Raw genomic sequence first — 9,450 nt, forward strand, 5'->3', positions numbered from 1 at the left:
CTGTGTACTGTTTGAGAGGAAGTATGTTTTCACACTGAGGCCTGTCAGAGCTGAACTCTGCATTCTGAATTCTACATTCATTATAAGAGTAATGAATGAATTTTGGGCCATAAGTTGTTACAGCTCTTTTTTTTTTTTTCCCCCTTGTTTTCCTTCAGCTGCACTTGTCATGCAATGCACAAGTTTTGTATCTGTTTTGCCAAAGATTTAAAGCAAATATACCTGTGTTTGCTTTTTTGGAGGATGGACAATAAAACTACTTTTGATCCCTGAGAGTAGCACATGAAATGAATGTCGGGGGCCTCTGTAGCCTTCAGTCTTGAGATAGATAACGATAACTTCCTTTTCAAATTCATGTGACTTCACTTGTTTCATAGGAAGCTGCATTTTTTTTTTCTGTTTATAGTTGAGTTAATTTTTATTATTTTTTTTTAAACTAAAATAACCCGTCTTTGAATTTAGTGTCCAGATTTAGGTCCAACTCAGAGATTGGCTTGTGTGGTGCGTCTTCCACAAACGCCCTCACTGTTGGAAATTCAGAGTTTGATTTAATCTGCTTTGAAGGTTAAAACAGAACAGAAACTTCCTTAAGATCATATCATACCGTGATATGATCTTAAGGGTGAAATGTGCAGGTGTTTTCTTTACTAAAATGCTGCAAATGTGTTGTTGACTTGCAGCCAGAGGAAAAGCCTGAAAGTTAGGTAATGTTATACCTTCTGTGTAAGTGTTGCTCAACTTCCCCGTAAATTTAATATCAGTGAACATCATTTATGTGGAAAAGTACTCTGCAGAAGAACTGCAACCACAAATAAACTTTTTACTGAACACCCATGGAATTCTTAGTTAAATGTCATCCATATGATGCTGTGAAAGTCTTGAGCCACCCACAATTTATTTTTATTTTGTTTCCAAGGAGACAGACTTTCCTGTAATTTTTAAAGTAGCCTTGAGCAATAGTTCAGACTTTCTGAAGGTCTTTCCAAGTTTTTCGTTGGACATTTGCTGCTTTTTCACTCATTTTCAGTCCAGTCCTTATGAATTGTTCAAGCATAAAAAAAAAGCACCTAACTCAAGGCATGAACCACTGTTGTGTCTACACATAAGACATCTTAGCAAAGAGCAAATTTTAAATAGGATTTTTAGGCACTGTGTTACTGTCGCAAAAATACATAATTTGTTCCCATTTCTTTAGTTAAATCTAGGAAAAATGAAACGCAGTTTAAAAGTCATAAAATTGTATTTTTGCACCAACAAGGTGATTCCCAAAAAGTTATATGCTGAAAGCTTGGCATATCTCAAGATCGTGTGCAGTGTGTCCTTAAAAAAATTGAGGCATTTCAGCCAGGAGTGTTGGAGATCTTGTGAAAATTGATGAACTCAGTAAATTACCATCTGATTTTGATCCCGTATGCAGTATAATCTGGAAAAACATCTTGGTAATAGCTTCATCTGTTTTTTTTTTTTTAGCATGACAATTAGCCCAAATGCACAGCTAATGCAGTGAAAGCACTGTTTCCTCACAGCAAGAAGGTCCTGGGTTTGAATCTGCCAGGGCCTTTCTGTGTGGAGTCTGCATATTCTCCCTGTGTCTGCCTGGGTTCTCTCCAGGTACACTGGCCTCCTCCCACAGTCACATTCACACCATAGGTGTGAATAGTTGTCTCTGTCTCTCTCTCTGTGTTAGCCTGTGCAAGATGTACGCTGCCTCTCCCCCTGTGGCAGCTGGGACAGGCTCCAGTGCCTCCCCACGACCCTGAATTGTATGGATGGCTGGAAAAACACATAATGTGAAACTATCATAGTCCTGGATTGGCTTCAATGTTATTGAAGCAGTGTGGGATCATCTTGACAGAGAACGGAACAAAACGGAGCCAACATCCAAAGAAGAGCTTTCAATGTCCTTCAAGAAGCCTGGAGAACTAATCTTGAAGACTTGAGATTGATTTTCAAATTCATTAGAATTGGACAAATGCTGTTCTTGCCTCAAATACTGTATTTCCAAGTATGTCCATGTCTCAATAAATTACTGAAACTATTTTCCTAGCAAAATATAACAGGGTTGTCTCAAGGCTTTTTGCATAGTGATGCAGCTGTGTTATTTAAAACATGTCCGATAAAACTATCTGAAAGGTGATGAGTGACACAATTTGTTTAATAATCACACCTGACATATACATTTGTCCAAGGGATGGAGGCACTGTGAGGGCCAGATGTTCTTGTAAAGTAAAATAAAATCAATATATTATCATTTGATGTATCAATTTTCCTTCCAAATTTATACTATTTTCAATGATGTGATGCGCAAATCTTGCACTTACATGTTCTTCTGTTATGTTGATGGTTATGGAAACACTGCAATTGTGTGCAATTGTTCTCATTATAGACATGAGTGTGGGAAACAATAAAATGTTAAGTGAGAGCAACAAGTTTATCTATGCACAATCTACTTTTCAGAAGGTGTTTTTGTTGATTTTTTTTTTTTTTTTTAAGTGAATGTAGGAACATTAAAAGTCTGCCTGGACACAAATTTTTAAAAAGCCTATCCATCATCTTCTGCTTATCTGGGGTTGGGTCGCATGGGTAGCAGCCTAAGCATAGAAGCCCAGACCTCCCTCACCCCGGTCACCTCCACCAGCTCATCCAGGGGGACCCCAAGGTGTTCCCAGGCCAGCTGAAGTTCGCTGGGCAGCCAGTAGCGATCCTTCCACAGGTTTACTTATATCGAAATCTCGTTACAACTTTTATTTCCTTTAGTTTGACAAGTTTGAAGATTTTGTCTACACAAAAGAAGGCTAAACTCACCTTCATCTGTTTAAAATCTGATCACCAACAACAAAAGCCGGCTCCTCAGTGCAGCGCAGTGCTCAAAATACTTGAAGTCACATATGGTCTGATCTTGTATTCTGATTGGTTCTAGGGACATGGAGGTATTTGCGGGCAATGGGAAGTAGCATATTGTGGCTTTTGATAAATCAGACTAGTCAGAGATGGGTATTTAACGGATCATGACTGACATAATGGATTGGCATATAGTACATGTGGACAGGATTCCGTAAATATCATTATCTAATTTTTGACAGAGGTGGCATTTAACAGCTTTTGCATCTGAACTCTTCATATTTTTTTCCTCCTCACTAGGCTAGTCTTGATTTCAATAATATTCGGGGCCGGATGGAAAGCTCTGGTGGAGTGGATGTGGCCCTGGGGCTGCCAGTTAACCTTCATTGCTCTACCATCTGAAAAAAATACTTTCTGCAGGATGTGCAGTGCTGACACATGTTCCCCTCAACTGATATTTACGTTGGCATAAAATATAATTATAATTAGTATAATATAGTTGATTCCCAAAGAGAAAACTATATATCTCTGCATAGTGTGCAGTTTGTCCTTTAAAATTTTAGGAAACTAAACAAGTGGAGGACAGAAGTAGAAGTGGCAGGCTTAAAAACACTGTTTATAGCAGATGAACAATATCTGAAAGTCATGTCCTTAAGAAATGAGAAAAAAAATCTAGCAAAGACCTGACATGGGACCTGAGAGATGCATCTGGTCCTTCGAGTGATCCATCTACTGTTGGGTGGCTGTCAGGAAGCCATTCTTAAGAAAGGGTAATGGGGAGAAAAGGCAGAGGGGTGCCAAATTACACAAGAACTGGACTGAAAATCAGTGGCAACAGGTCTTTAAATTGGTGTCAGCATGTACAAAGGATGGATTGGCCTCCCCAGATCCTGGACCTCAACATTATTGAAGCAGAAAAAGGGGTAGCTAAAGATTTTTTCACAGTATTCTAGAACAGATTGTGTTTATTTGAGCTGTAAAGTCTGGGTGGAATATGAGTTGTATTGTACATTTATACAAGCAGACTGTTGCCTTTTTATAAACACTATATAAATGTAAATTTGTAGATTTTTAAATACACTTTACATCACTAAGTCTGTTGAATGTGTTTTGTGATTCAAGAACTTGTTTGAGCTTATTACCCAAGTACTGTAAGTTTAGCTCAGTGTGAAATAAATGACAGAATCTAAAATAAGAAATAGCTTGGGCCTCTGGGTGGAGAGAGCAAGTGTCATGAAGTTATATTTATAAACTATATTCAGAGAAACCAAAGCATCTGAATCATCTTTACTGAACTAGGCCATCAGAAATCTAACTTCCCTAACTTTAGTTGTAATTGTGTAACTGCAGTTCACTCCAGGAATGCGAGATAGCTAAAATAACTAGAATATTTTATAATGAATGTCCACTACCAAGTAAACAAATTATAATACAACAAGCAGAAATACAGATTCTGTAATATACGTGTAAAAGTTTTTTGTTTTGTTTTGTTTTTTGGAGGGAGAGGGTAGATGTAAAAAAAAAAAAAAAACTCAGTGTAGATGGAGTGCACATCTGCATTTATATGATAAAGCTATATTTTATATGTCATCTGCATATACTGAAAGATGCAAGAAAGTTGTGGGTTCAAATCCACCATCTGGCTAGGACCCTGTGCAGTTTGCATGTTCTCCTACTGTCTGCATGGGTTCTCTCCAAGTACACCAGCATCCTCTCTCTGTCCAAAGAGCAGTTAATGGGGTTAGTGGGAACCTGAATTTGATAAGTGGAAGAACATGGATGGATATATTAACTCTAGTCAATAGATTTAAGAAATGACAAGAAAGCTACCTAAGAGAGTTCAGGCTGTGCTGAAGGATAATGGAGGTCACACCAAATATTGACTTTCAAGCTCATTTAAACTGTACAAACCACTGCACCCACTTTCCTAGCAAAAGGGGTGTCTCAAGATTTTTTCACAATATTCTAGTACAGATTGTGTTTATGAGTTTATGAATATGAGATGTACATTTATACATGCAGACTGTTGCCTTTTAGAAACAATTGCTAGGCAGATAGTTTGGTTGCTAGGATGCTTTCTGCGAAGCTAGGCCAGTCGCTAGGCAGATAGGCTGCTTAGCAACCAACCTATGTGCCAATAATCGATGGTTGCTAGGCAGATAGGCCAGTTGCTAAGCTGGGTGCTAGGTCCATTGCTAGTCGCATTGCTGGGGTGATAGGCTGGTTGCTAGGTCAGTTGCTAGGTCAGTTGCTAGGGCTGTTGCTAGGCAGAAAGGCCAGTTGCTATGCAGGTTGGGAGGTATGCTATGCAGCCTATCTGCCTAGCAACCACCCTAGCAACTGCCCTAGCGACCGGCCTACCTGCCAATGACAGATGGTTTCTAGGAAGCTCAGTCAGTTGCTAGGCCGGTTGCTAGGCACATAGGCCGGTTGCTAGTGCGGTTTCTAGGGGGGCTGCTAGGCTATTTGCTAGGTCGGCTCCTAGACAGATAGGTCGGTTGCTAAAACACTATATGCATCATTAAGTCTATTGATTGAATCTGTTTCAAGGACTTGTTTGAACTTTTACCCAAATACCATAAGTTTAGCTCAGTGTGTAAAAAATTACAGAACTTAAAAGAAAAAATAGCTTGGGCCTCTGGGTGGAGATCAAGTGTCATGAGGTTATATTTATAAACTATATTCAGAGAAACCAAAGCATCTGAATCATCTTTACTGAACTAGGCCATAGGAAAATAACTTCCTTAAATTTAGTTGTAATTATGTAACTGCAGTTCACTTCAGGAATGTGAGTTAGCGAAAATAATTTTCATATTTTATAATGAATGTCCACTAACAAGTAAACAAATTATAATACAACAAGCAGAAATATCTTTAATATACATGTGAAAGTTTTTGTTTTTTTGTTGGGGGGGGTTTTGGATGGGGGGGGTAGATTTTTTAAAAAAACTCAGTGTAGATGGAGTGCACATCTCCATTTATATGATAAATAAATCTACATTTTACATGTCATCTGCTCCATCTGCATGTACTGAGAGATGCAAGAAAGTTGTGGGTTCGAATCCACTATCTGGCTAGGACCCTGTGCAGTTTGCATGTTCTCCTACTGTCTGCGTGGGTTTTCTCTGGGTACGCCAGCTTCTTCTTTCTGTCCAAAGAGCAGTTAATGGAGTTATCTGTGATTCTAAATTGCCCATAGGTGCGAATGTGAGTGCAAATGGTTGTCTGTTAGCCCTGCCACAGGCTGGTGACCTGCCCAGGGGGTACACAGGGGCTCTTGCCCTATGGTAGCTGGGATAGGCTCCAGCCCCTGTGGGGAACCTGAATTGGATAAGTGGAAGAAGGTGCAGATGGTTGGTTATTGTCCATTCCATTATGATCCCTTGATTTATGTGGTTTACACTGCTCGTAAAGGACTCACCTACACTCTGTGTTAATTAGACATCAAATGAAAAATTCCAGGAGAAAAGGCAACATCTCAGTGATGAGAATAAACATTTTTTATTTTACATACATGTAGCACTGACCAAAGGTTAAAAAAAAAAAACATTTACATGGTTTTTTAAACCTAAAAGTGACCATCATATATCATTATAATGATTTAATCTTATGTGACAAACCTATTAAACATTATGTGATATTTTTTAATCATAATAATTGTTATATGTTTTTATTATTAATTTTCCCATGACAACAATAATACATTTTTTTATATGAGGTTATAAATGTCTGATAATACACTATTTCAACAAAAAAATACTTCAAAATAATTCACACACATACACTATATTGCCAAAAGAGCCTCCAGGTGTATAAACCAAGCAGCTAGGCATGCAGACTGCTTCTACAAACATTAGTGAAAGAATGGGTCGCTTTCAGGAGCTCAGTGAATTCCAGTGTGGTACCGTGATAGGATGCCACCTGTGATACAAGTTGTGAAATTTCCTCACTACTACTAAATATTCCACAATCAACTGTTAGTGGTATCATAACAAATTTGAAGCAACTGAGAATGTCAACCACAAAGTACTAGGCCATGTAAAATCATGGAGCAGGGTCAGCACATAGTGCACAAAGGTCACCAACTTTCTGTAGGAGAACGGTACTTGTCTGATTGCCAAGTGTAAAATTTGATAATTTGTTAATGCTTCAGCAACCAAGACATTTTGCACAATTTCATGCTCTCAACTTTATGGGAACAGTTTGGCGATGGCCCTTCCTGTTCCAACGTGACTGCACACCAGTGCACAAAGTAAGGTCCATAAAGACATGAGCGAATCTGGTGTGGAAGAACTTTACTGGCCTGCACAGAGTCCTGACCTCAACCCGAAAGAACACCTTTGGGACACTGTGAGCTAGGCCAGACATCAGTGTCTGACCTTACAAATGCACTTCTGAAAGCACTGTTAAATATTCCCATAAATGCACCTAAACCTTGTGGAAAGCCTTCTCAGAGGAACTGAAGCTGCTCTAGCTGCAAAAAAGTGGGCTGACATCATGGATAAAGAATGGAATGTCACTCAAGTTCATACTTGTGTGAAGGCAGACAAGCAATATAGTGTATCTGTGTCATTTACATGTTTTGCAAGGCAAATATATTTAATAATATATTTTTTTAAAAGTGCAGTCAGCATTGATATAACATCTTTGAAGCAAGTCGGTGTGCTGGTAACTAAGATATTGTTTCACTGGTGAAAGGTTGAATCACTCAAGTTCATAATATTGAGGGTTTTTTTTCTTTAACAGTGTCTGCTGTAACCAGTAGCTTATTGTTACAAAATGTGAGTTAATGACAGATAGCTTTAGCTAGTTAAGGCTCTCTATAAAAGACAGTTACATTTTCTGATTTTATGAAATCATATAAGTTTTACTCATTCCATAATTGCCATGTTTTGCAAATGCAGTAAAAAAAAAGTGCAGTTAAAAGTGAATAAAACATCTTGCAATTTGCTTAATTCCCTCATTAAGCATTTGCAGCTTAATGAGGCAGTTTATCAACTTACTTTAAATTTAACCTTTAGCTATGAAGCTGCTTGTTATACCTCCTTGGTTTCGTGATCACAGCTGGCTGATTGACTGGGAGGCAGTTTCCCGAGTTTTCTTCTCTGTACTTTCAGCAGTTTCTGTTTGAGGCAGATGAAGAGCCTTCCTGCAGATGTTCTTAAAGAGAGGGCTGGAGAAATAGTAGACCACAGGATCCAATACGCTGTTGAGGTAGGTCAGGCTAATAGTGATGTAAAACACAACGGTAAGGTTCTCCATGGCAGGACAGATTTCATTTTCAGGGAGGGAACTGGATAATTCTTGGGTCCTGACCCAGATCAACAGCTGTGTAATGTTGCTTGGGAGGAAGCAAATGATGAAGAGCACCACCACGACTATGATGAAGTACAGGGCCTTCTTAATCTTGGCTTGCTGGGCCAACTGTGTGCCTCTCAGGCGAGAAACAATGCAGAATGTGCAGTACAGGATGACCAGGAGAGGCATGTAGAAGGAAAAGAGAAATGCAAACTTATGCCAAGAAAGATTACCATGGCTCTTGGTGTCAACTGTGAAACTCTCACAGAATGTTGTGTTGTCATGTGCCAAAGAGAAGACATGAGCAGTCATTGAAGTGGTGACCAACCACAGTCCGAGTGCTCCGATTATGGCTTTAGAGACACTCAGAGAGTTGATGGGGTGATGGGGATGCACCACACGCATGTACCTGTCCAAGGCGATGGCCATCAAGAAGAAAGTGCTTCCGCTGCGATTCAGTGCCAGCATGAAGAGGCAGATGTTACAGAAAGTGCTTCCAAACTTCCATTTGATCCCAGACATGTAGTAGGTGGCACGGAGAGGCAAAACAATATTTAGCAGAAAATCAGCCATTGCTAGATTAAACAGCAACACCGTGCTGCTTTTCCAGGGCCTCAGGTGGAAGCAGAAGATCCACAGAGCCAAACCATTTCCAATGACTCCCAGAATAAACTCTGTCATCAGCAGTGGAGGGAGTACTGCAATCAGCAGAGTCCCATTGAAGCTGCAATGCATCTTGAGCTGTGTGCTTCCTTGTTGCCTTCAGACCAAAGAAATAACGCCTTTAGGACTGCCTGCACTGTTTAAAGGGAAATGCAAATGCAAAAACGAGTGAGGTGGTGTGGTTTTGCCTCTTACCCGGAAATGTGTGTTCTGCTTTTTGTTAGGTGTCAGGCAGTTAGTTGCAGGTGCTGATGTTCTACATCTAAAGGTGTTCAATTTCTTTAGAAAGCTATTAATAAAATTAATAATAATAACACTTGCTTTTTACACAAAAGACATAAAATTACAATATCTTTGCATGCAGAAATATTTTATACCGGTTTATATTTTAAGTTTTTGTAAACCCTCATGTTAGGTTCTTTGCTACACTGCATAACTGCACAGTTAAAACAGATCAACTGATTCAAATTCATGACCATGTAAGCTCTTACCTGTGTGAATCACTCCTCACTTTGATACTCAGCTCTGTCCACACAGAGCCTTATATGGAGAACTGAGGCATCTCTTACTTGACTTTACTTCTTCTTTCATGTATAAGTATTATAAGAAATTAGAACCAAAAAGGGTGTAGATAAAGATTTATGGTTT

The 9,450-nt window shown here is 39.2% G+C and overlaps 1 protein-coding gene across 1 annotated transcript; it reads right to left on the reverse strand.

The window, feature by feature from the left end:
• Positions 1–7,899: 7,899 nt before the first annotated feature.
• LOC115785357 (hydroxycarboxylic acid receptor 2-like) lies at positions 7,900–8,874 on the reverse strand. Its single transcript, XM_030736894.1, has one exon. The coding sequence runs from the start codon at positions 8,872–8,874 to the stop codon at positions 7,900–7,902; it is 975 nt and encodes a 324-aa protein (XP_030592754.1).
• Between the last annotated feature and the right edge of the window lie 576 nt (positions 8,875–9,450).

Source organism: Archocentrus centrarchus, chromosome 9 (assembly GCF_007364275.1).
Source record: "Archocentrus centrarchus isolate MPI-CPG fArcCen1 chromosome 9, fArcCen1, whole genome shotgun sequence".
Classification (NCBI taxonomy): domain Eukaryota; kingdom Metazoa; phylum Chordata; class Actinopteri; order Cichliformes; family Cichlidae; genus Archocentrus; species Archocentrus centrarchus.

What these genes read in the sequence shown, in the direction of transcription:
- LOC115785357 (XM_030736894.1), bottom strand. Translation starts at nt 8,874, where the DNA reads ATGCATTGCAGCTTCAATGGGACTCTGCTGATTGCAGTACTCCCTCCA.